The sequence below is a fragment of the Centroberyx affinis genome, unplaced genomic scaffold (genome assembly GCF_046629955.1).
Source record: "Centroberyx affinis isolate AG114_WGS23_722 - 3 ecotype Tasmania unplaced genomic scaffold, CSIRO-AGI_Caff_v1 ptg000718l_1, whole genome shotgun sequence".
Lineage (NCBI taxonomy): Eukaryota > Metazoa > Chordata > Actinopteri > Beryciformes > Berycidae > Centroberyx > Centroberyx affinis.
In genome coordinates this window covers 781,194-807,227 of record NW_027279335.1, presented here as the reverse complement: position 1 = coordinate 807,227, position 26,034 = coordinate 781,194, and the positions used below count along the sequence as shown (strand labels likewise).

At 45.0% G+C, this 26,034-nt stretch overlaps 1 protein-coding gene across 1 annotated transcript; it reads left to right on the top strand.

Annotated features, from left to right (window-relative positions):
- ptk7b (protein tyrosine kinase 7b) lies at positions 1-25,610 on the top strand (the record flags this gene model as incomplete). The annotated part of the gene is made up of 19 exons (XM_071519611.1): positions 1-297; positions 8,012-8,114; positions 8,404-8,588; positions 11,252-11,399; positions 13,614-13,744; positions 15,569-15,835; positions 16,484-16,620; positions 17,046-17,181; positions 17,798-17,917; positions 18,252-18,401; positions 18,772-18,919; positions 19,625-19,752; positions 20,415-20,615; positions 21,096-21,257; positions 21,416-21,648; positions 21,746-21,826; positions 22,157-22,308; positions 22,528-22,706; positions 23,233-25,610. Coding segments are annotated over 19 exons (3,119 nt in total), but the record flags the coding sequence as incomplete, so codon positions are not given.
- Between the last annotated feature and the right edge of the window lie 424 nt (positions 25,611-26,034).

The window sequence follows — 26,034 nt, the reverse complement described above, 5'->3', positions numbered from 1 at the left end:
TTCTGTCCATCCAGGCTGCTGCCATCCAGTTCACCAAGGAGCCCAAGTCCCAGGATGCCTTGCACGGCCGCAGCGCCATGCTGCGCTGCGAGGTCAGCGATCCGGCCGACATCCGTTACAGCTGGCTCCACAACGGCCAGGCCCTGGAAAACAGCGAGCGGCGCTTCCAGGAGGGCAGCAATCTCAAGTTCACCGCTGTGGACCGCAGGCTGGATGCGGGAAACTTTGAGTGTGTCGCCCAAAACACGGTCACAGCGGAGGAGCTCCACTCCACCAACGCATCCTTCAATATCAAGTGTGAGTGTTGTATTTCGAGCCTTTCATGTCCTCAGCCTCGGTACCTTCAACCGAAAGAATTCAAAAGTAGTCTGACCTTATGATTTGTTTAGTAATAATTGCCATGCTACTGGGTTTCATAATGGCAACGCAGGTCTGCATCCAGTTTCTGCATCAAAAAAGCAAAACAAAAGTCATAGTATAGAATGACAGGTAGTATGAGCTGGAGGAATGTTTCCACCTTGTTGTTACCTTGCTCTTTGTGGCTTCCTCTCCCTCTCTCCAAAGGAAACTGGATATGTGTGCCACCAAGCATGTGTTTCTTGTTTCTTGTATCTTTTTTTTCCCCCAGTTGTATAACACTCTCTTTTCCCACATCCTCTCAAAAGGCTTTTGTCTGGAAATTACCGAGCAGTGTAATTCACCTTCTAGCCATATAATTATTTAGGTTTAGATTAACACTGCCCTCCTTGCTCCAGCATATTATTCACGATGGGCTTTTCACTCCCTCGCTTTCTGAACACTGTGTCCCATTAAGGGTCCTGAGTACGCCGAGATCTTAATTTGGTTATTCAGTGACCCTCTTGAGTTTCAGGCGAAGCCATGGGAATTGTGCCCAGCCCTACTCGGGATAAATAACAACCTTGTTAATGTATTGTTGAAGGCCCTCAGGTACCAGTTGTTGCTGAAAAGGCTTTGTGTCTCAGGAAAACAGAGTTTGTACCATTACTGATGGCGGTAGAAAACAAAAAGCAAAGCTGGGTAAAAAAAAAAAGTCTCCATCTGGAATATGTTGTCCTTTCCAGCTAAATTCAACTGGGAGGTTGACAGGACTTGTTTAAAGGCTGATTACAAGAACAGATGAGACCTAAGACCTAACAAGCTGCAACACAGAGAGAGACGTTGAGAGAGATAGACGGAGATGGAGAGACAGAGAGAGAGAGAGACGAGGTTCAACCCAGGGTCTGAGATCTGCCTGCACCAGTGAATGTTTGTGGTCTGTGACTCTGAAGATTCAAAGTGCGAGCCAGAGAGACTAAAGAAGCACATTAGTTTTCCAGCTCTCATCTGACCTGAAGGGAACTACTTTTATGTGTTGCAATTAAACATGATCTAGTGTTTCAATAAAGCTCAACTGATGTTCTCACTAAGATAAAAAAAACAAGTTAGACATGAAGCACCAGTTTTTAAGACTTGCCATCGTGACCCAGAATAAACTGTGTGTTCTGCCAGGTCAATAACATTCCCATACAGCACAGAACAAGGGAATATTTTTATTGGAAGGAAGACTGTGTGTTAAGCATCAGGGAATCTAATTTTTCTTACAGAATGTCACCCAGTCTCAGAAAATACATGCAGTCATGGAAAATACATATTGCCATTTTCTTGCAGAGTACAGTGTTCATTAGGGTGGTGATGCATTGAGCATTTTTAAGGTCAGTGTAGATGTCTGTCACTCCCAAGAACAGGCTCCAAACTGAGGAACAGGGTCAAAAATCAATTCAAGATTTCCCTGGTAACAAGATTTTATTGTGTGATTGAAACTCCAATAAATGTTATTGCAAGACCTTGGGTGTCCACAGGTCCTTAAGCTCTAAAAAGTCTTACAAAAATATTTAATTTTAAGGCCTTAAAAAGTATTAAAATATCCTAAACACAGTTATTAGAAGTCTTACTTTTTCACCATGCAATGACAGGTTTCTTGCATGTGCACTTTTAGATGAGTACAGAATAGCATGGCAGCTAGCATGACATTTTTTTTTATTATAAGCTTTTAACCAATATTCCACATCGTGGAAAATAAAATTTCTAACTAACTAACATAGGGTTAGTAGTACAAATTGCAAAACATGTTTTTTCCCATCTGCTTCACTAAACACAACTGGACGTCATGTCCCTTAATTCATTTTCTGTTGTCCTTTTCCTTATGCTCCCCGTACATAGTTTAAGAAATTAAATTAGCTGCATTCATTTTTAAATAGGCTGGTTTGCCAGTTTAGTTTTCTTTTTGGTTTTGCAATTGGTCTTGAGTTCTGTTAGGTAGCATTAAAAGGTCTTAAAAAGTCTCAAGCTTGGCTTTCTGAAACCTGCAGATACACGTCAGATGCTCGAAAGGTTCACTTGTGTGTTGTTGGCTTAGCTATGAGCATGCTGTGTTAACTGCTAGTTTATTTATAACTGTTTCTAAAATCATGTATGCACACGACGTGTTGGCATTAGTACGTGTTTATTAGTGTACGTGTCTGCATGCGTGGATTCTACATGACTGAGACAGAGAGGGTGTTGATAGGGCACCGTATCAAGTAACCCTTCAAGGAGGTCTTTGAGATCGGGTACTTGAAGGGCTCGTAGCAAAGCCCACAATGAGGCCAGACTACAGAGGTATGATGTGGATACAAGCTACACACACACACACACACACACACACACACACGCACCATGCCATGCCCTGCTGTGCTCACTGTTCACTGTAACCACACACTTCTCCACTTTCAGATAGGAGAGTACTAAGGCCATACATAAAGTAGATAAGCTGATACATAGCTGAGAGGCAGTTATTAATGGATATAGTGTTATTAATTCGACTGGGTGAAAACACACATGCACATATGCAAGGTACGGTAAGATTGAAAGCTTAGTATCAGTTTGATAACAGAACATTTCCCAGAACATCAGCAGAAAGCAGACTCCTCCAGCATGACCTTAGATAGGAAACCACCTACAGTAGCATTTGTACAAAGTCTCATTACGCCTGTCTTCTCTTAAAGGAGAAACACAATCACTTACGGCATTGCGGACATGTTTCGTATCGAATACAAATGATAAAGCGGCGTAGTAAATCATCCCTAATCACTTGTGTGTACGCTACATCTGTCTGTGTGTATCGACACATTTGTCTCTCTGTCACAGTGCGCTGGTTGGTTGACTGGCCGTCTCTGGATCGTTGTAGGCGGATCAGGCCATGTTATGACAGATGTTCTCATATTTTCCCAACATGCATTTAACGGGCAATAAAGCCGCACGCAGCCTCCAAGCAAAGACCCCCTCTGGCATTAATCCTGCATGTGGGTTCGGTCATGTGTGTGCTAGTTTGCGTGTGTAGCTGTAAATGGGGGGGGTGAAAGGGGGGCGCGGGGGGGTATTCCATATTTACTGTGCATGGACTGTACCAGAGTGTATGGCACATCCACCCCACCCCCACCCACCTACCCTCTGCAGAGTAGTTCAGCTGAGTACAGCCGGGTGTGGGAGAGAGTTAATTTATCTTGCTCTCAATGGAGGGTGGGCTAATCTTGCCTGTTGAAGAGTCATTTAAAGTAATTATCCCCCCTCTGTTTTCACTAATAGAGGTTTTACCCCCCCACCCCCACCCCCACCCCTCCGTTTGTCCTGCCTGGTCACTGGGTCTCTATGGCGAGCGCGTCCAGCGGAGGCGTCGGACAGCGCTATTGTCAGCATGTTTGTTGGTCCTGGAGGCAACGCTTCACTTCCCCTCTCAGTAACAAGATGCAGACTGACATTGTTTGGGAAATGAGCGGCAGGGTTTATATGAAAGAGAGACAGAGAGAGAGAGAGAAAGACAGGCAGACAGATTTACTTTCATATTTAATCTTTCAAATCACAGAGCCTCTTTCACACAAACATCATGCTCTGATCACCCACCATGTGTCCTTCTCCGACATTGTTCAGCTGATGCGTTTTAGAGCGTCCTCCACCTTTTCCTACACCTTTTCCTTTTTTTTTGTTTCCTCTGGTGCGCTGATAAAACGCATCCCTTATGCGAGATTAATGACCCAGGCTCCATCCGTCAGATTTTCCCCTGCAGAGCAGAGACTGACTCTTGATCCAGTGTCAGAGCCTCTCTCTCCTTCTTTCCCTCTCTTTTTCTTTCTTTCTTTTCTCTCTCCCCCCTGTCACAGCAGACTGCAGCCTCTCTCTGAGTCGCTGTGGCCCGCTGCCTGGCCCGTCGACCTCTGTCGGCCCGAGCTGATGAAATCTGACACCTCGTCTAACACAGTGAGCCGGGTCCCACGGCTGTGCGAGAGGATATTTTCTTTCATCTGACAAAAGTTTACAATGTGAATCCGCTCCGCCGTATGTTTTGGCTATTTCCATACCCATATGTTGCTGTCAGTCATGCAGTATCGCCTGTGTCTGCACTCCCCTGGCCAACCGAATCCACCCTTCCTCTCCGTTTCAGAAACCATTCACCATGGCAACAAATCAGCTCGTTGAGTGCAACACACACACACACACATCTGTCTTTTGGCACGGCGAGGCATGAATGGCCTAAGCATCTGCCTTGACAGTATCCTCACAATTCATCTGTTATCATCCCAGTGTCGATAGAGCTTCCTGTTCTGCCTCCAACATAATAATTATACGCCCCTAATTACGGCGTTCTCTGCCAGGCTCGCTCCTGTGCCGCTGTGACACTTAGTCATGCATTCTGATAGGGATTATGGCCAAGTATTCTCCACTAATAGGTTATGAAAGACTGCCTTCTGTTTGTCGAGTGGACAGCTGGAGAAACTTGAACTGATCCCAAGCCCTGAACGGGACAAACGTTGAGAATCTGTGTCAGAAAATCACGGTCAAATAGTGTTCGCAAATAGTACTTGGCATTTGTTTTAACCTGCCTGGAGTTATCAGATGGGTGTGGAGTGCCAGAAAGTTGAGGCAATCACAGGGAAGTATTTAAATTGGTAATCCACAAATACTTCTCTTGTTTTGTTTTGTTTCTTTTATTTGGCGAAATCTTTGGTACTATGCGCCTTGTTGCTGTTGTGTTTCTGCACTGCACTTCCCAGAGGTTGCTTGTCAATCAAACAGTGTGTCCAGTACTGTGACGTGTTTTTCCTTGGATTTTCTGTAGGTGAAGTCTGAGTTTCTGTAGGTGGTGCTCTTTTTTTGTCTGTTCAGTCATGATGGCTATCGCTGCTCATGCTAACTACCCAGTTCTTCTATTTAGTCCGAGCAAACCACTGATGCTGCTGCCAGAAACGTAAAGCGCAGAGGATTTTACCAGGAAAGAGCTACCAGACCCCGGGTGTTTAGAACAGCAAATTCATGAAGTGGATATAGGTTGAATCACTGTTGTGTTATATCATGTCGCAGATTATTACTTTAAAAGTCAACATACTCTTCTGTGATTGACACCACCTGATACAGTAAACCCCACCCACCTATTACTCCAAGCAAGTTAAAACAAATGCTTTGATTTATGTGCAGATACTGTTTGGCCCAGGTCTGACTGTCAGTCACATTGTGGATGATACTCTATCCATTTGTTCCATGTTATTTTTTCTTACGCTCTCCTCCTCCTCTGTAGTGACTCACTGTTTCCCCTTCTGCTAAAGTTGGCCCCTTATTCCTCCTTCCCCATGCTCTAATAACAGGTCTGTCTGTGTGTCTGGCCTCGGGTCCGTGTAGCTGGGATGGCCTTCATCTCCTCCTCCTCTTCCTCCTCACTAAGCTTCAGCACTCCCGACTAGAATGGCCTTGACTGACACACACAACCAAGCAGCATCCTCGGCTATAGTGCCAAAGACATTTAAGTGTATACGCACGCACACACAGACACACACATCATTTTACTTTCTCAGCAGTACTGTCAGCTGGATTTCAGCACACACAAACACACATGTGTACACAAAAACTCTTCTTCTCTCTCAGATGCACATAAACATGCAGCACATACATGCACACACACACACACACACAACTGTTGTAGCATCAGGGCATCTCTGTTAGGGGGTGGCTAATGAGCGCTGCCTGGATCAGATGGGGATGTAAGCGAGGGGGATGGAGGCCCAGTTTCTGTAGAGATGGTTTCCCATGATCCCTCTGGGTGCTGAGCATTGCGAGGTTCTTCCGTAATTCATTGTGACAGGCCTTCCTCTACCGCCCCCTCTGACCGTACAGTGGCACTGATTCCTTCAGCCCCTCTCCTGCACTCTCTCAGGTGGAGGCTCATTCCATGCATATTTCATAGATGATACAAACAGCAACACAGACGCAGCCTCACTATTCAGCCACGGGCCATGGGAAGCTCTTCAGGAAGGAATTTCTCTCTCACACACACACACACACACACACACACACACACACACACACACACACGTAACACTCATGGAGACATACATAAACCCATGCAGCCCAAACAAACACGCTCTCTCAAGGAACAGATGCATGCACCCAGTAATCATACAGTCCATACAGTGCATACAGTCATGCATGTAAAACAAGCACAGCTTAAATGTCATTACATAAATAACAATTAGCCTACAGACTCATTCAGGGTAAACATATTTATACAGTCACACAGCACAGCAGGGGAAGGGGAAACCCAGCAAGCTACCACTCAGTTACAACCGACAGAAGAAGACTTTGATCTCTCTAACTGATTGGTAAATAATTCGTATTTTAACCAGTATCATTTGGTGTCCATTATACTCAGCAGTGGGAAGTGACACGGTCAGGCGATAAGCGAGTGTCTCAGTCAGAACAAATACAGCCTCTTCATCATTGACATTTTAGTTTTCAGCTGAAGCAAGGAGGCTTCCTGGATCTTTTCTACTTTTAGAGAAACAGTCAGGCTTAGGCCATGGTTGGAAAAAATGGAAGAAATACAGTAGAAACTTGCTGCAATATATCATCTGATATATGTACTGGTTTTTGAAAGGATCATTCACTGCAAATTCATATGTAGCCTTTCTTTCATGCTTTTTCCACATTGTCAGAGTTTAGACTGTAGGAAAGATTTGCTACTGTGATGATTTCTTGATATACTTACTTGATATATCTCCCAATATGTGGGAAACAAATCCCTAATGGCAAAAGCAGCCGGTTCCCCTCTTTCCACGTTGTCAAGGACTATGGATCGATTTCCTTCCATCTGTTTGGTCATTCATTCACCTGTTTGTCTGTCACTCGCGATATCTCAGACTCCGCTGATCAGATTTCGACAAAACTTATTGGAATGATTCATCTCACCACTTTGTTGTGGCATTCTCAAAAGTACAGTGATTGACCCAAGGGAGGCGCTACATTGTTCATTTTTATTTGTCCATGTGTCTTTCACAATAACTGCCACCACTGATCACATTTTAACAAAATTTGGGGGAATGATGCATCTAAGTTCAAAGTTATACTGATTGGCCCAATGGGGATACTACAATTACAAGTAAAAAACAAAAAAAGTGATCAATTTGTTACTGATTGGCCTTGACGGGGAGGGCATCGTTCATGGGCTATGTATGATATATGTTCAGTGTTCCTCATTTCCCCTCTACCAGGTTTTATGGGCTCCTGTGACAGTCAGAGTGGCCCTTTTAACAGAGCCAGTCAATGTTACTCTCCATTAAATGTCCATAAAATGCACTGTAAAGGGCACGGCTAGCCTTTGCGAGTTCAGGACAGTGGTATGCTGATGCAAGCTGACCCAGTAATGTGGTAACTGCCTGTTCTGTCTTTCTGTGTGTTCCCGAGTCATAGCGCTGTCACAGCGATGGGCCCGGCTCTCCCCCGATCCATGCTGCATCCATTAGCATCATCATCATCATCGCAGGCCGCTGTACTGTGTGTTCCGTGAGGACAGAGCACAGGAATATACCACTTAACTCGATTTTTCCTCCTGTCCCTCTCCTTGATTTTTTTTTTTTCCCCTCCTGTCCTCCTTTGCTCTTTCCCTCCTCCCGCTTAATGTCTCCTCTGTGGTTTTGTCCCTCAACAGGGTTGGAGAGCGGGGGCGTGACTTTGAAGGAGCCCGCCTCGGAAGGGGAGATCGAGAGCTCTGCCCCGGTCACGTTGCGCTGCCATATTGACGGACACCCGCGGTGAGTCTCAGCTCCAGTTCAGAGTGCAAGGGGTTAAGGATCATGTAGAACACTGTACCGACAAACTGTTCTCCTCTCCCTGTTGGCCTTTCTCATGCCCTTATGTTCTTCTTTTCCTATTCTTCTCCCCCCCCCCCCACACTTTTGTGTCTCCTTCACTTCCTTCTCTGCTTCATCAATTTTTTCATCCCACCCTTCTTCCCCTATTCTGTCTTCTCTCCCCAACCCTCTCTCATCTCAACACCCCTACCCTGCCCAATCCTCCTGCCCCTTGCCTCTCCCTCCCCAGGCCCACATGCCAGTGGTTCAAGGACGGGGTGAAGCTGACAGAGAAGAGCCATCAGATCAACAACAAGGAGAGAACGCTCACCTTCAGGAGCGCCAGTCCGGACGATAACGGCCTGTACTACTGCTGTGCCAAGAACGCAGCCGGACACGTCTGCAGCAACAGCAACTTCACCCTCAACATTATAGGTATGGGTGTGTGTGTGTGTGTGCCTGTCCTTGTGTGAACTTTCGCTCACCGCTGACCTCACACACCCTTCATTTCAAACACTTTATAGCCTTCACAGCAGCCACAGTCAGCATGACTTCACCCGCTTTGTTGAACCAGCTAGACGAGATGCTGAAATTAATAAATCACAAAAATGTTTGCTACGCTGCGTTAGCCGAGCTCGTCTGATATTTTCCGCTCTCCATGAAAATTTTCCACATTTCCACACCTGCCGAGAAGTGTTTAGAGATGGTGCGGGGGGTTATTAGAGAGATTGTATGGACCATTAATGGTGAGAGGGAGAGAGAGAGAGAGTGGCAGAGAGTCCCTAATGTGATTACCAGAGAGTGTGTTAGTCCCTTCCTCCTCAGCCACCCACGCAGACAGAAGCAACATCACAAACATCTAGCGCCTGTACAAAAACATCAGCTCCCTTAGCAGCATTTTTCTGTTGTTCTGTTGCATTACCATTTAGCTTTCACACACAGTTTGGGTGTAATATATTGTATGGTAAGCTTATTTGTGTTTCTGTGGGCTGTTAACGTGACTTCTGTTGTTTAATCAGTGTGTGTCCCCTGTGTAAGTTTCCCTTAGCTCAACACAGAGGGGAGTACAGTACCTACAGCAGCACATCTGTGAAAGAAACCTGATGCTCCGTTCCACTCTAATTAGCCACCTGCAACATACCCCTCCCACACACACACACTCACACTCAAACACACACACACCCACACACACAGAGACACGCTAGATTAGCACCTGGGTGGAGGAAGAAAGAGAAAGGATAATTGTTGAGTTTCCAGTTTCCCGTTGCCACCCTCTGCACTTCTATAGGGCTTCACCTGAAGGAATGGCTGACAGCTTTAGACAGGTTGTCAATGCTTTGGTCACAGGTCCTTAAGTAAGGTCTTTCCGCCAACTTCCTGGGTGGGCCAGGTGTACTCAGTGTGCCGTTTACGCCCTCTTTTTCTTTACACCACGCAACCAGTAGCACAACATCCTAATGCTTCTATTGGCACCATACCTCCCTTAGCTGTTCAATTTGAAATTCCCACACACATAAACCTGGATTAGGGGTATTTACGTTGCATCAAATCAGCTTTTAAATCGGTATACTGTTCCCCTTCCCTTGTTGAGCTCAACATTTTGGGAGTTAAAGCCTCAGCTTGGTATTTGGGTTGTAAAAAAGCTGTGATAAGTCCTGTGGTGATTACTCCTCCCCTAGGCCGTACAGTACCACCTCCCTGGTTTTTGACAGGTCAGGCCGGGCCAGTCCAGTACAGTATTAGTCAAAGCAAGAGGGCAGACGGAGGCTGGCAGATACCCAGAAATAGACTGAGAGAGAAAGGGGAAAAGGAACAGGTGAATAGAAAGGAAACACTATGCAGTTAAAGCAGATGTTCCCAATGTTTTTATGAAGGGTAAATTGAATGCAAAAAATCCTTCAAAACATATGGAAATTATTAGTCTTCTACATTATTGATGTTTACAAGTTGACAGGGTGTGTTTTGGTTGCTATTCCCCTAAAGGCACAGAAAACGGTCAATGACAACTGTATATAGACGGTGTATGGCTATATGGCTTCCACAGTGGTTTCTGCACAATCCAAACGCTTAAGTAAGATTTATATTGTCCCATGACCATAGTAAAATGACCGTAATACATGACCATGACCACAACAAAATGGCCATAATATATTCATGGGTGTTTGAAAGGGTTGGTGATCAGAACCAAGGACTCAACAATTACTTCACCAGGTGCTGAATTTTCTGGCTTTCAAAAGTTATTTTCCAGCCTGGGAGAGAAAACATTCCCAGTCTCCTCCCCCCAGCTACTCACATTTTCTACTGCTCAACGATGGAGGACGGTGCTACAACTGGCCAAACGGCATCACAAGACATTTCAGCTACGACAGCTAAAAATGTGTTATTATTATTGCAGCATTGTGATAATTTACCTCTTCAATAGACGTTTCTGTTGAATCTCTGCTCTAATAGGCTGGCTTACTTGTCTCTGTTATGAACTGTGACATTATTGTTTTTGTCAGTTACAGGCCACCATCACTGGGTGACGGTGGCCTGTAACTGGCCTGTGGGTGACGGTGAGGGTTTGAGGAGATAAGTTCCATTGTTGTTGCAATTCCTACTGGTCGCCGGTAATTTAATGCTCCTTTAAATTTTTTATAAAATTGATCATACAGCTAGTGTTCTGGTAGAAATTTTTCCATCGACCCCATTTCCATATCAGTCGACCCCAATTGCTGGGAAAGCCAGAGCTTCGTAGAGGAGGGAGATGATCCCCTGTGTGTGACTCTATGATCCAGGAGGTAAAAAAAAAAAGGACAGATGATGGTCCTGATAAGCCCGGGGTCTGGTGCTGGAATGAGCCGCTCACTGACCTCATTAAGTCTCCCTGGGGCCCCGAGGTGCTGACACACACACACCGCCACCTGAAGGCCGCCTGCGCACCGGCCTCACACTGCTGTTGGCAGGTTTTAATAAAGCCTGGAGTAAGAATGGTGTGTGTGTTTGTGTGTTGCTGGAGCGTCCGAGCAGATGTGACTTGATGGTCTAATGCCTGTAAATGTAATCAGAGATGTTTGTGTACTATCCCCCCACCCTCCCCCCCCAACCCCTTCTCCCAGATAAGAGTTTTCCACGGCCAGTGGTCACTCCTGAGGACCAGGTGGTGTTGAGGAACGAGGAGGCCGTGTTCCACTGCCAGTTCACCGCTGTGCCGCCGCCGACCTTGGAGTGGTACCACGAGAACGAGTTGCTGGCAAACAAGTCTCGGTACGTCTAGAGCTAAACCTCCCTCCCTCCCACTGCACCGCTCCTTTCTTTCTCATCAGACATCCTCCTCCTCATCTTTCCCTCCTCCCCCTCTTCCTTTCACTCTATATTCTCTGCTCCCACTTGTCAACTCGGGCTCCCTTCTCTTTCCCCCGCATCTTCCCCCTCCCTTTTCTGCTTCTCTTCTCCTTCTTCCTTTTCTTTCCTGCTCACCATTATATAAACATCAGCCGTGTGTGTGTGTGTGTGTGTGTGTGTGTGTGTGTGTGTGAGTGAGAGAGAGAGAGAATCGGGCGTTCTTTTGGGCCCAGCGAGGTGGAACCCTTGCGTCGGTGTCTCAGCCCTCTGTTTGCTATTACAAATCCGGCTTAAGATGAATTGGAGGGGTAATGTTGCGCGTTAAGGAATGTTATTTCTGGAGTAGAGCGCCATAAAGTTGTTCCACAGTCTACTATACATCACTTGAACACAGCCTGGCTAGGCTGGCTAGGCCAGCCTATCACAAAAGGCTTTGCAACGTTCTCCAAGGTTCTTGCACTGAACGGAAAAAAACCCTCAGGCTACAATCAGCCTACCGCCACGTCCCTTATAACCATATAAGCACTAGATAATGCCCAATTTCTATACACCTTGCCAAGTATACCTTCGGGGTATATAGCACGCTTATACATAGCTACATTGTGGGCAGCTTGTTCCGCATGGCGAGTAAGACCCTGGTTTTCCATAGTAAACTGATTAGGGGAGTAGATTGTGTTCACTGAGCGAGGGAGGTGATCGAGTGCAATAGTGTAATGAGCTTGTCGGAGGCGTGCTTGGTGACCCAGCTAGTGATGACTAAGCACTGGGACTGTGGAGGGACGTGTAATAAGCACTGCTGAATGTGAACATACACACACACACACACACACACACACACTGTGTCTTTAGAAACCTGGTTGTGTTTATTGATCTGGGCTGGTAAAATGCCAGGGGAATGCAGCTCTCTGCAGGGGATTTCATCTGCTTTACACCTGTACGGCTCAGACAACCCCCAAAAGATTATGTGTGAATATTTGATGTAGATTGGGTTTCATATTTGTGAAAACTAAGAAAAAAATATGCCTGCTAAAGCTCAAGGCTATTTTGGCTGAGAGAAAGAAAAACTCTGCCCCATGGGTCAAAGTACCATCTGAGGCAAAAACATAAAAACCAAGTTTAAAGTTTCCGGGCTGCGGAGGGGCCCATGTAGCTATACCCATGTCTTATTATCAGAGATTAAAAAAAAAAGTCTCTCTTCGTTATGTTGTGTGGTTATTTTAGACTCGGTTTCCTCAGAGAGAACCGATGTTCCACAGACTAGTTCCTGATCTCTGGGGTGGAAACATACACACACTCCCAAAGCTCATTTCCCTCCTGCTGTTGAGCAGGGAAAGATGAGATGCTGCAGAAATATCACTCCTCCTGAGGGGATCCACTACTGAACCAGACACACCAGGGCCTCGATAAATCCTTCTTTTGGAGGATTCTTCTCAGGAATTACACAGCACTCCAAATGCATCCAACCTGCCTGTCTATAGAGCTGCTGTCTGTGGTGTTGTGGGATCCCTATCTGTCATCCTGGGAGCTGGCTTAAGGTCAGCCTGTAATTACTTCTCATCCCGTCCATCACTGGCACTGATACTCCCCTCAGCCTGCCAGAGGCCAGGGGGCAGCCATCAAACTGGGGCCCCTAAAGCACAAGACTTTATAAAAATTAAATCTTTTCTTTGTGCGCTATGGAGGCTGGAGACGTAGTGTTTGCAAATAATTCTTGGCATTTGTTTTAACCTACACGGAGCACCAGATGGCCTGGGTTTACTGAATCAGGACTATTCAGATAGCATCAGGTATCTTGCCAAGCACAAAAAAAGTAGGCCTATACTAAATTAACTTTGAAATACTTTCTGGCAATCACTGTATTGTGCTATGTGGCAACCCCTCCCCATCTGGTGCTCCAAACAGGCCAAAACAAATGCTAAGAGTTATTTGCAAATGCTATTTGAGCAAGGTCTGGTACTGGGAATTGCGATTGCGTGGGAACATATCTGTGACACTCACCGGTCCATTAATGTGCTTTCATGTACAATTCATGTGTGACCTTGGCTTTTCAGTTGCTTCCTGTTTGTTGGTCAACTATTTTGAGGATTCAGAATGAGAAGAGTCGTCACTGTACATTGATCTGTTTCCTCTCCACAGAGTGATCCTGCTCTCCAACGGCACGCTGGTCATCACCCAGGTCAAGCCCAGGAACACGGGGGTCTACAAGTGTGTCGGCCGCGGCCCCCGAGGGCCCCATGTCACACTGGAGGCCTCCCTCCTTATAGCAGGTACACACACGCACACACACAAACACAACTTTGCAGTTATTGAGCTGGTGAGAGATAAACACCTGCCGTACTGAAATCTGAGAGAGAGGGCAATTGGGTTATGTCACCCTCTTGCCCACCATCTCTCTCTCCTCCCCCCTCCCCTCCCCTCATCTCAGTCTTTCACTTAGGGCCAGATCACTCCTATGGTAATCACATTCCCTTATTGACATCCGCCCCAGCTGTATCCTCTACAGACACTGCACTGGGCGCCTTTTCCTGCCATCCACCCTCCCTCTTCCCCCGGTAGCTGCTTCCTCTCCTGCTCCCTCCATCCTTTCCTCTACTAGTCCAGCTGTTGGCCAGGCTTTACCTCAACAAGCTTCCTCCTAGGCGTAGTGATAGATGGTTTTGCAGTAGTTTCATATGATGTGACAGTGGGCAAAACTAACATTAAGTAACAGCCAACATATGACCCAAGCTGCCTAATAAACAATGTAGAATAATTAACTCACAATGTGTAAAATGCCCACATGATAGCTTTCCATTGAGGGATCAGAAGTGGTATCAGTGTTCAGTTCCCAGGTTGCATCTCTTCGGACAGCACCCCCTGACACACAAATTAACTTTCTGTACATACAGTAGAAATTTTCACATCAGAAGTCAGACTTCCAAACTGATGGGTGTAGTGTATAAATAAAAACATCAACAATGTAAAAATATATTCTACTCGTTGTGTATAAAGGTCAGATTTCCCTTGCTGATACAAAAAAACATTTAATATACAAATCTGAAAATGTCAGAGCCCTTTCAATATTGCACATAACTGTGTTTTTTCTTCAAAATACACTCAAGCCATAACTCCAAGAACTTTTTTAAATTATTTTTAAAAGTAGTTCCTGGATCTTAAAACAAGGACAAACTTTGGTATCTTCTCAATTTACAGATCAGGCAGCATTTTGGAATGCATGTGCATGCAAGTTAAATATTTTGAATAAGCTTAGGGCTGGAATTTCAGTGTGTTTCAGTGTCCCAAACACTTTATTCTCTTGAACAGACTCTTTTCCCCAAGGGTTTGGATTAACGAGGTACGACTGTATCTGCAGTTTTAACCCAGTGAACCACAGCTCCATTTAAATACCTTAATTCACTTAATCTGTTGTTAATCCCTCCGGGCATTATAGGGGATTGTGTCACAGTAGAATTCAGCATTTAGGGACAAGTTGAAACAGTGACTCCATCGCAGCCCCGCCTCGCTCCCTTCGCTGCCCTCCCCTCGCCCAGTCCTACTTCTCTTTCATCTGCTGAGAAATGTGTCTTTTTTTCTTCTGTTCTAATTAATTGATTTGGACCTTAGACCCGTAAAAGGTCGCCGCCACTGACCTGCTTTCAGAGCCATGTTGGCTAATAAAGCACTAATGACTTCCATTTGGGACACACACACAGTGTTATACCACACAGTAGTGGGAGCGAGATGGTCTTGTGAGTCTTACTACCGCGGATCGCATTCCACTTACTGTATAGGGTTGCCAGTTTTGATATGACTCACCCCACACAGGCTCTGGCTAATTCCTCACCGAGAAAAACCTATATACTCGCCTACTGTGCGCTTTGTTCTCTAATTACGCTACAAATCAGTTCTGTTAACAGAACTCTGTGTTGGAATTAAGTACGCTTGTGGCCTCTCATGAAATTCAAATTCAGAAATGCTTCATTGGCTTTGAAGACAGTTCGATGATTATCAGGGGCCTTGTGTAAATGGAAATCAATCTGAGCATTTAAATTGCTCCTTCACGCTGAATATTCTCCTTCTCTCTCTTGGCTCTCTCCCTCCCACCACCGCAGAGATAGAGGATATGGTGCCCAAGCTGTCGAAGGTGTTCACAGCGGACACCCTGCAGCGGGTGGCCTGTCGCCCGCCGCGGGGCCAACCCGAGCCGGAGGTCTGGTGGGAGAGAGGAGGCCAGCGAGTCCCCGACGAGGGCAGGGTCTACCAGGACGGCCTGGACCTGGTCTTCAGCCCCACAGAGGAGGGAGACTCGGGCTCCTACACCTGCGTGGCCCAGAACAAGGCAGGCCGCAGGACCCAGGAGGTCACCTTCACCGTGGCCAGTGAGTGAGAATGCTTACCAACACACGGAGACTAGCCTGATTACCTCATTTGGCTTGATTTAATTAAAGGAATACACTGGGTTTTGGGATTGACCATTTGGTCAACTTGCCTGTTAAGTGATGAGAATATGCACAGCAAAATCATCCATGTGTCCCTGGTAGATCGTATGCTAAAGTGTTAGCATGGAGCACCAGAGTGAACGAGAGGGTTCCCACTGGTATTTCTGGAATATCATCAAATCAGGGAATTTGATGAATTCTCTGGGGAAGTCAGGTACTATCAGGAGATTTTACAAATGGGTCACTTAAAAGAAATATGTCAGGGGGTATTTGCAACTTATTTCACACATTTATTATGATATTTATTATTTAGATGGTGTTTTTTTTTGCTGTTTTCCTGATGGTTTACCCATATAGAACTCTTCTAAGCTGAAAAACATTAGCAAAGTCGAGAGGAATAAAGTTTTTAGGTCATGGACATGCTACAACTACAACAGGACTCGTGGATGATTTTGGTGTCTAGATTCTTGTTGACTAACGGGCCATTCTCCCCAAAACTGGCATGTAGCTAAAGATTTATTGTGTGTGTATGTGTGTTTGTAGGCATTGTTATAACTGTATTTTGTGTGTGTGTGTTTGTGGACACAGCTGCCCCAGTGTGGGTAACCAGGCCCCAGGACAGCGAGTTAGAGGAGGGTAAACCAGGTTACCTCCACTGTCATGCCCAGGCCAACCCCGAACCTGAGGTCACCTGGCTCCGCAACAACATGATCGTAACACCAGAGGTCAGTTATCACACACACAATTATATAAACACAGTTGCGCATACGCATGACTCATATACACACACTTATATACAGAGTACACTCACATCCTCCCTCCTATTCATCTCATTTTATTCTCTCACTAGCTTCATTTTTTACAAATTATGATGTATCGAATTAAGAAGGCTGAACTTATAAATGGCAAATTTTTTTAAGTTTTCACAGTGGCTTGAGATGGAAATTATGAGATAAATGGCAATGCAATGCCTTTGTTGAATAAATAATAACGTAGCATGAAGACTTTCCATTTTCTGACGTAGCTACGTTCTACATTCACGAAGCCTGCTTATTCACTTCATCCCAGCTGATGGAAACTGGCCTAATACACATTTTATGTTTTTTTTACCACATTTGAAAAGTTCACTTAAAAGTTCTCTTTCATGCAGGACTCTCGTTTTAAACTGTTCCCCAACGGCACCCTGAGGATCAACAGTGTGGAGGTGTACGACAGACACATTTACGGCTGTGAGACCAAGACTGTAGGCGGCCGACTGTCTGGACAAGCCAGAGTCTATGTGCTTGGTAAGCTGGAAGGAGATCTATCAGGCAATCAGGCAATCAATATATGGATAATACGTTTCCCACTGAGAGTGTACTTGAAGGCATTTCCCAGACTGACTGAAACATAACGTGAGAAAAGAGCCCATAATGTGTGTGTGTGTTTCCTAGAATAGAAACAGCATGTCCATGTTGTGTCTCTGGGCTTCCTGCAGGACACCCACAGAGGTGTAAAATCTGACTCATGCACAGCAGCCTTATCACAGCCTCCATTTTAACACATTATCTCAATGTTAAATTCCTATCCGCATAGCGCTGCTGCTATAGGATTACTGTGATAGATTGCTTGACATATCACTGTTTTGTCTGGCCAATCTCTGTGTTTATATGATCTGAGCCCCTGATAGACTTGTGTTCCCTTACTCAGCCGTGTGTACATTCGTGCATGTAGCCGCAAACCCCAAATGTGTCTGAGCACGATTTGAATGAGCCAAGTGTCATTCATCTGTGTACTGGAGTGTGAGTTGCACAAAAAAAGGCTTTGACATGTGGCGTCCCCCCACCCCACCCCACTCCCCCCAGCGTCTGTGTTTGCTGTGTGTGTAATGAATGTGTGCGTTTTGACTTGCGTGTGTTCCAGAGAAGCTGAAGTTCACCCCAACCCCCCAGGCCGCCCAGTGCCTGGAGCTGGATAATAAGATCACCATCCAGTGTTCAGCTACAGGCAGAGAGAACCCCACCATCCGCTGGACCAAAGCAGGTGTGCACACCGCTGGCTTAACCCTAGCTTAGAGCAGCTTAAAGCCTAATCAGATAAGGCATGACTGTTATATACTTGGTTTTTTTTTTTTTTTTTTTTAAAGCGATAGCTCATCCAGAATGCCTCTGTACCCTTCATTCCACTAATGCTAATTATGACAAATGCCGCTTCAACAAGGATATGAAGGGACATGCGCAGAATATGTAATGAACAGAGCGTGAGGAAGATTCATCATCATGGATCATTTTCTCCCATTCATCTGCATTGGCCGTGATGGAGTAAATTTAAGCACTGAACCCCCTTTCCCTGTGTGTCTCCCTGTCGCCCCCTGCAGACGGAGGAGAGCTGCCGCCTCACGTGGAGCAGAGCAACGGCCAGCTCCAGTTCACCAAAGTTACCCGCAGTGACGCCGGCAACTACACCTGCATTGCCTCCAACAGCCTCCAGGGGGAGATCAGAGCCTTGGTTTCCCTCACTGTGGCAGGTAAACCACCCACTCATCAGGGTTTACAAGGAAGGGGTCATACTACAGTGTTAGTCATCAGTCGTGCATTTGAATTACTTGTGGTTTCAGTAGTAGTACATCCCTCAGAGCGGTTTTATGAGCGAGTCATTCATTGATCCTTCTCATCAAGAGGCGAACATAGCATTTACTGTGTGGCCTTTTTATAGCCTAGTAATGAATTGCATTTGGGTTGTAGACTGCGAATGACAGGAAAATGTTAACCGCAGTCACCACAGTCCACCACAGGAAATATTCTTCCCCAGCTGTGGTGGAAGTATTGTATTAATGACTGTGTGTGTGTGTGTGTTTGTGTGTATGTGTGTATGTATGCTCGTGCACATACGTGTAGTGTACATCCAGTTTAAGATGGAGCCGGAGCCTACAACAGTGTACCAGGGTCACACAGCCATCCTGCACTGTCAGGCCACCGGCGACCCTGAACCTCACATCCACTGGGTGGCCAAAGACAAGGCGCTGGACATCAGCAAGAATAGGAGGTAAGAACATCGATTCGTCACACACATCCATGCCATTTCTATCAGTTTCTAGACTGATTAGAGACTGCAGCTCAACCATACGTAGACCTTGTTAAATGAATACACTTTGTGGCAAACCGGCTCTTGGATCAACATATCGATGTGGGGCATGAAAATTGATAGCAGTTTCAACTATTTGTGTTCATTATATATTTTGTTCCTGCGAATATACACACTTGAGCACATTGTGCATGTTTAGTGGATGGTACAAGCTAGCTTTGCATCTTATCAAGAACTTTAGTATATGCACTATAGTTAGAAAAAGAGTTTCAACCCAGGAGTGAGGTGAAGGGAAGGTGTGATCACCATTACAGTAATGTTAAAAAGCCCAATTTTCATCACTAAGTCTGTCATCAGTCTGTCTGTCAATGAAACTGCAAAACCATTAAAAGTGACTTGATTAAAGGTCACAAAATACTAACAGGTCAGGAGTTAGTTGATCACTGTGGCGTCCAAAAGACAAAACTAAAGCACCCACTAACATTCTGTGAGTCTTTTGAAAATGTTTTGTAAACACCAAAGATTTGTTTTTCACGTTTCTGTATAATCCATACATGAAACGCCTGGGAACCTTTGTTAGCCGTAGTTAGCCAGTTAGCATTTCAGATGAACATAGTGAACATGCAGGGCTCTGTCTTAATCTGTCCTGTTCCTTCTGTCTTCCAGGCTCCAGAAGATGCCCAACGGCTCACTGGTGATCACTGATGTCACTACAGATGACACGGGCAAGTATACCTGTGTGGCCGGAAACAGCTGCAGCATCAAAGACCGTGTGGCACAGCTCTACGTAGTGGGTGAGTTTAACATACACACACACATACTCGCCCATTTACACAGGCTTCCTTTATTATGAACAAAGGTTCACACAGTAGGCCTAAGCCATGATCACGAGTGGTGGGTGAAGGCATTAATTACACCCTCATCCTCTGCCCATCATCCATCTCGACAGGCTAATAACCATGTCCACATCTGTGACGCCAAGGCTGTCAGCGAGGTGATGGGATTGGGCAGACACTAGATCTAATAAAGCTTTGCACTCTGTGGCTCCTTGTGTGCTGACTGAAACTGAAAATTACAGTCACACACTAGTACAAGTGTTCCATATTAACTCATTTTCTCCTAATGTTGCAGCATAGTACTCCGGACTGTTTCAAAGAAGGAGACTAAATTTAATTTGGATGTTTTGTCGTAGTTTGTTAGGGTCAACGTGAGATTTAATGTTTAAACGTGAGGTTTTTTTTCAGGCAACTTTGCAAATCAAGACAGTAAGGAGTCTTTCACACAGTACACTCTTTCACACCCGATTCAAAGTGAACTGAATACAAATTTTCTGAGCTGTATTAAAAGAAGAAGACAAATATGTGAAATCCCAAGTTAGATATGTGGATGTGTTGAAAATGACACATACTTTTTAAGAGCATTCCAGTTAACCACAACATCCATCTGTGCCCGACAGAGAAACCAGTGCAGAACAATGACGGTGAGGAAGACAAGGCCCCCTACAAAATGATCCAGACCATTGGTCTGTCAGTTGGAGCGGCTGTGGCCTACATTATCATAGTGCTGGGCCTCATGTTCTACTGCAAAAAGAGACGCAATGCCAAAAGACTGCAGAAGGGCCAGGAGGGGGAGGAGCCAGAGATGGAGTGTCTCAATGGTATGTATGTGTGAGGGAGAAAGGTGTCTGGATTCATGTTTAGACAGTTGTAAAGTCAATCATGGGGTTATGTGAGTAGTTAATGTTCCCTAATTTATGGTGTTACAAAGAGAGCTTTGTAGAAAACTTTAAGGCATTTGCAGCCATCTTGTGTTCATTGTGGGTACTGCATGAAACATGTATCACAGAACATGTCTCAACTTCAGGTGATGGGACATGGTTTTAGTGAAGCAAACTAGCAAAACAAAAGTGGCATCTTGCTTCATTAATTGTGACACTCATCTCAGATTTGTTTTTTTTTTATAACATCAAGTTTTAGTCAGGTACTGTGGGGTCTATGCTCAATACATTGTGCTGATCACAGAAACATCTAATGATTAAGTGTTAATTGTATTTTACTTAATTTGGCTACAACTGTCAAGTTGACAACACTCTCTAACACTGGCTGTGACTTTTGACACTGTGTGTTGTGTTTGTCAGGAGGGGCTGTGCAGCAAAATGGCCACACCACCGCTGAGATCCAGGAGGAGGTGGCACTCACCAACATGGGTACCATGGCAACAACCGAGAAACGCCACAGCCACGTCAACAACGATAAGCTCCAGTTTCCCCGAGCAAACTTACAAACCATCACTACTTTAGGTATGACAGACAGCAGTAGCTTTGTTGGACAGGTTTAGGATCATGTAGTCTAAATGCTGTTTAAAGGCTGACAATTTTCAGTGTTTTCGCATGAGAAAACAAGATGTGTGATATCTGCTCTGACATTTGCCCTCTGGTATGTGTGTATATTTATTTAGGTAAAGGGGAGTTTGGTGAGGTGCTGCTAGCCAAAGCTAAGGGTATCGAGGAGGGCGAGGAGGAGACGGTGGTGTTGGTGAAGAGCCTCCAGACCAGAGATGAGCAGCTACAGCTCGATTTCCGCCGCGAGGCTGAAATGTTCGCCAAGCTCAACCACACCAACGTTGTCCGCCTGCTGGGCCTGTGTAGAGAGGCAGAGCCCCACTACACCATCCTAGAGTACTACGACCTGGTAAACACACACACACACACACACACACACACACACAGATCAAAGATATTATTTTTTGCTTCATTTAATTCTCTTTTTGTTGTTTTTCTGATATTAGGGAGACCTAAAGCAGTTCCTGAGAATTTCCAAAAGCAAAGATGAGAAGATCAAGTCTCAGCCTATCAGCACCAAGACCAAAGTAAGTGTGTCCTACATGACTAAATCCATACTGGCTCTGAATTCATGTGCATTGCACTGTGTTCGAGCTTTTTAGAATCAGAAGTAACTCATCCCACCCACCATCTACCTTTTTTTGTTATTGCACTAATGTTTGAATCAAAGATAGATCTGTATGTTGATTTCAGCATATAGAGATTGATGGAGGCTTTTTTGTGCAGGTTGCTCTACTCCTGATTCTTGCAAGATGTTAACTTTAAACCTTCTTAATTCCTGCTACTATCATACATGCAGCATCAAAGTCACTTTCCTTCTGCAGCTCCTCAGTCCATCGCATCCTTTCTCTCCACAGGTTTCCATCTGTGCCCAGGTGGCTCATGGGATGGAGCATCTGTCCAATCACCGCTTTGTTCACAAAGACCTAGCCGCCCGAAACTGCCTGGTCAACAGTCAGCGTCACGTGAAAGTGTCCGCACTCAGCCTCAGCAAGGACGTCTACAACAGGTAATTTAGACAGGAATAACATATCGTCAAAATCAGAACCAGAATCAGAAATCTTTAATCATCAAGTACAATAAACATACAGGATTTCATCCTGGTGACAGCCTATATGTTAAGAACTGATATTTGAGTTGCAGTGAGCTCATGATAATACCGTTCAACTGGTTGATATTGTATATCTCTCTTTCCATCTTGTCATTCCTCCCGTGTGCAACTGTGTAGTGAGTACTACCACTACAGACAGGCATGGATCCCCCTGCGCTGGCTCCCAGCAGAGTCTGTGTTTGAGGATGACTTCTCCACCAAGTCCGATGTGTGGGCCTTTGGAGTGCTGATGTGGGAAGTGTTCAGCCATGGGGAAATGCCATACACCAAACTCAGCGACGACGAGGTGCTGGAAAGTGAGTATGAGGCTTTAGTGGCTCAGCACTAAATCAAGGGGGAGATCCGGAACACAAAAAGAAGGGCAACAGTTCTTTCAGTAGAAACAAGGTTCCCACTGGTCATGAAATATGCAATTCAGAGAGGTGTATTCCAGACAGGGAGAGTCACGGAATCTGATCAATTCTCTGGGAAAGTCATGGAATATCAGGGAAGTTTACAGATGGGTCATTTTACAGGAATTTGCCAGAATGTATTTTACAACTTGCACAGTTCAGAGGTTTTCTGAGCTGAAAAACTATAAATTAACAAACCAGGAAGGAACAAAATTTTCATGTCATAGGAGAGCACTCTAACCAAATCTTGGAACTTCACAAATCCCTGATTAATTTCCATGCAATTATCTGCCACGCACCAACTCGGTTAAATGTTACAGCCTCAAAACTGGGCTGAATAATTTAGATATTCCTGAGTCAACAGCTAAAAGCTTGAAGTGTTTCTGACCTGGTATAACCTGTGTCTCTCGGCTCGTCCTCCACCCTCCAGGTCTGCAGGCAGGGAAGCTGAAGCTGCCCGTTCCAGACGGATGCCCTTCCAAAGTCTACAAGCTCATGGTCCGCTGCTGGGCACCCAGCCTCAAAGAGCGCCCCTCCTTCACTGAGATTGTCCACGCCCTGGGAGAGCTGCCCTCCGACAGCAAAGTCTGAGAAGACCAGCCCCCCCCCCTCCACCCCTACATCAGAGGGGAACTTATCCCAACCCCTCCTCCCCCTAAAAATAAAGACAGGAATGCTGGATTATTAGTCTCACACATTTCAGGGAAGAGGGTTGAGGAGAAAACACTTTTTTATATGTATTTCAAAAAAAAAAGTGGGTGCATGGATAAGAGAAGACTTTCGCTATACCAATGGAAACGCACTCGTGTTTGTGTGAATGGCTTCTTGTGAGCAGTGCCAGGAGTTTACATTTGCCTTAACCGCAGCATGGACGACTCTCCCCCTGAAGTCCCTCTCTGTGGTTCCACTGTGACCCTGCCTGCCTGCAGCCCTCCTTCTCTCAGGGCTGCTCTGTCCCAGAGACACTCTCTTTTATGGAGCCTGACAACCTCAGTGCCTCTACCCCCCTTCCACCCCCTCCCACCAACACCCACTCTCCTGGACCTCCAACTGTTACATAGGGATGTTAGATAAAGCGCTTTCACCGGCTCAGATCGATAGCCACTATTGCTCTGAAGCTTGTGAAGAGCCATTGAAACTTGGGATCACTGCTCTATAATCTCCCCGCTGTGTTTTCTTATAAAATGGAGAAAATACTGAGGAGGAAAGTGGGTTTTTTTATGTGAACTTCTGTGGATCATTGAAGCTTTTGAAACATTGTATCACCACTTAGGAGCGTATTGAGTTTCAACTGGCCTGCTTGAACTTTAACATCCCTACAGCCGCCTCCTGAGCCCCCCACCCCACCCCTCCACCCTAATCCCGGAGGAGACACCAAGCTACTCTGTCCAGCAGGGGGCACTGTGTGCTAGACTCACCACCTGTACGCTATAACCAAGTTCCAACTTGCATTCACGACCTCCAATGTGTGTGTGCCACTGAGCTGTTCCTACGATATGTTCAAAGAGGCAAAATATCAGGATACTGAGCAAGCACAAGAGGAAAGGGGTTTTGCATGAAGGTTTGTCGTCTGTTACGCTTGCGATTTGTGACGCGGGGGAACTTGTGGAGCAAGTAGTCTGTGTTATGGTAACACTTCAGGAAAAAAAAAAAGAACGATCAAGTTTTATAGCCAAGGAATATATTGAGTGGATGAGACTGTGCCAGTGTGGGCTTTGTATGTTTTTATGAGTGTGCTCTGTTCTCGTATTAACTTTGAGGTGCTTATTGGTCACTACCTATGGGTAAGAATACCCAATGTACCACATTAACATGTTCAATCACCGTGTTGTCACGGTTGCAGCGATGCAGCCTATCACTGTTGTTAACCTGCAACATTATTTCTTCAGAGGTCCAATCACAATTCCCCTCCTTCCTATCTGGTCCAGTTATTTTGTGCAATGCTGCAAAGTGGACCATCCAGGCAATGTGTACATAATGTAGAAGCCATGCACTAACTTCACTTAAAAGAATATCCCTCTTTATCTCTATCATGTTGTGTAGAAGGACATGCAGGTGCCTGTTTATTTATGATGAAGGTCCTGTCTTTTTTTTTTACTGTGTTTATAATAGAAAGGTACTCCTCTGATCACTTAAGGTAGTTACGCTATGTATTCAGTCTCATGATCCATCTCAATATGCATTCAGTCTGGTAAGCAGCTGAATATGCTAACAAAGTACAACAGAGGTCAAAAGAGTGACTACTGGTCACCAGTACTCATTTAAGTGCCTGGTAAATGAAGGATTATCTTAACTGTTTCCCTCTTTTTTTTACAATATCTAATCAAATGCAATGGCCTTTTGTTGTTTATGAACTTGTTTTTATACACATTGTTTTTAGTGTAATGGTTTGTTTTTTTTCTATGAATGCTAGGCACTCACACCTAGACCTCTTTTTTTTAATCCGCTTCAGCAAATGTTCACAATAATCACAAATATATACAAAAATATACATGCTGCTGTCAATAAAGGTTCACAGTGTTTTTACCCAATGTGTTGTGTTTAATTCATGGCAGTGCATCTTAAAAGCCACTGTAGATGCAGTCCTTTGGTGTCATGCAACTAATCCAAGTAATTCTCTAGTTTTCCACTAGGTGGTGGCGTATTTCTTCTGTAGGACATTTGACAGCTGACCACAAAAGCTTGCCAAACATTTTTTTTTTTACATGCAATTATGTGTTGGGAGATGAATATGATAACTTCACATAGCCTTTTATAGCTGTACAAGAGGTTTCCTACATGAGTAAGTTTCAGTGTGTTGAATTCGTGACGTGGATGTTCTACTTTCATCTGATATATTGATTACTGATAACATATTGGACCAGAAGTCATAAAATTAAAGTCTGCTTATATATGTATTGCTGATATATGTCTACTTTCCATGCAAAGGTGATGCTTCTAACTGGACTCTTGCATTGTGCTGTAAATATACTTGCTCTCTTTTTCTGTCCCAGCAGTTGACTGTAGGCTTTGAGAACATGTAACTTCATCACACAGCTTGTCCTGAGGCATCATAACACTCATACAGACTTGTGTGGCTATGACATGAAGTTATGCTTACATTGTAGCCTATGTGGGAACTGTTTGGTCTTCTGCATAGTGAGGGGTCAAGGGGCAAGGCTTCAGATTGCACACAGAATCCTCCATCGTAATACAACCAAAGCCTATACAAAGCAAATAGAGTTCTATATCC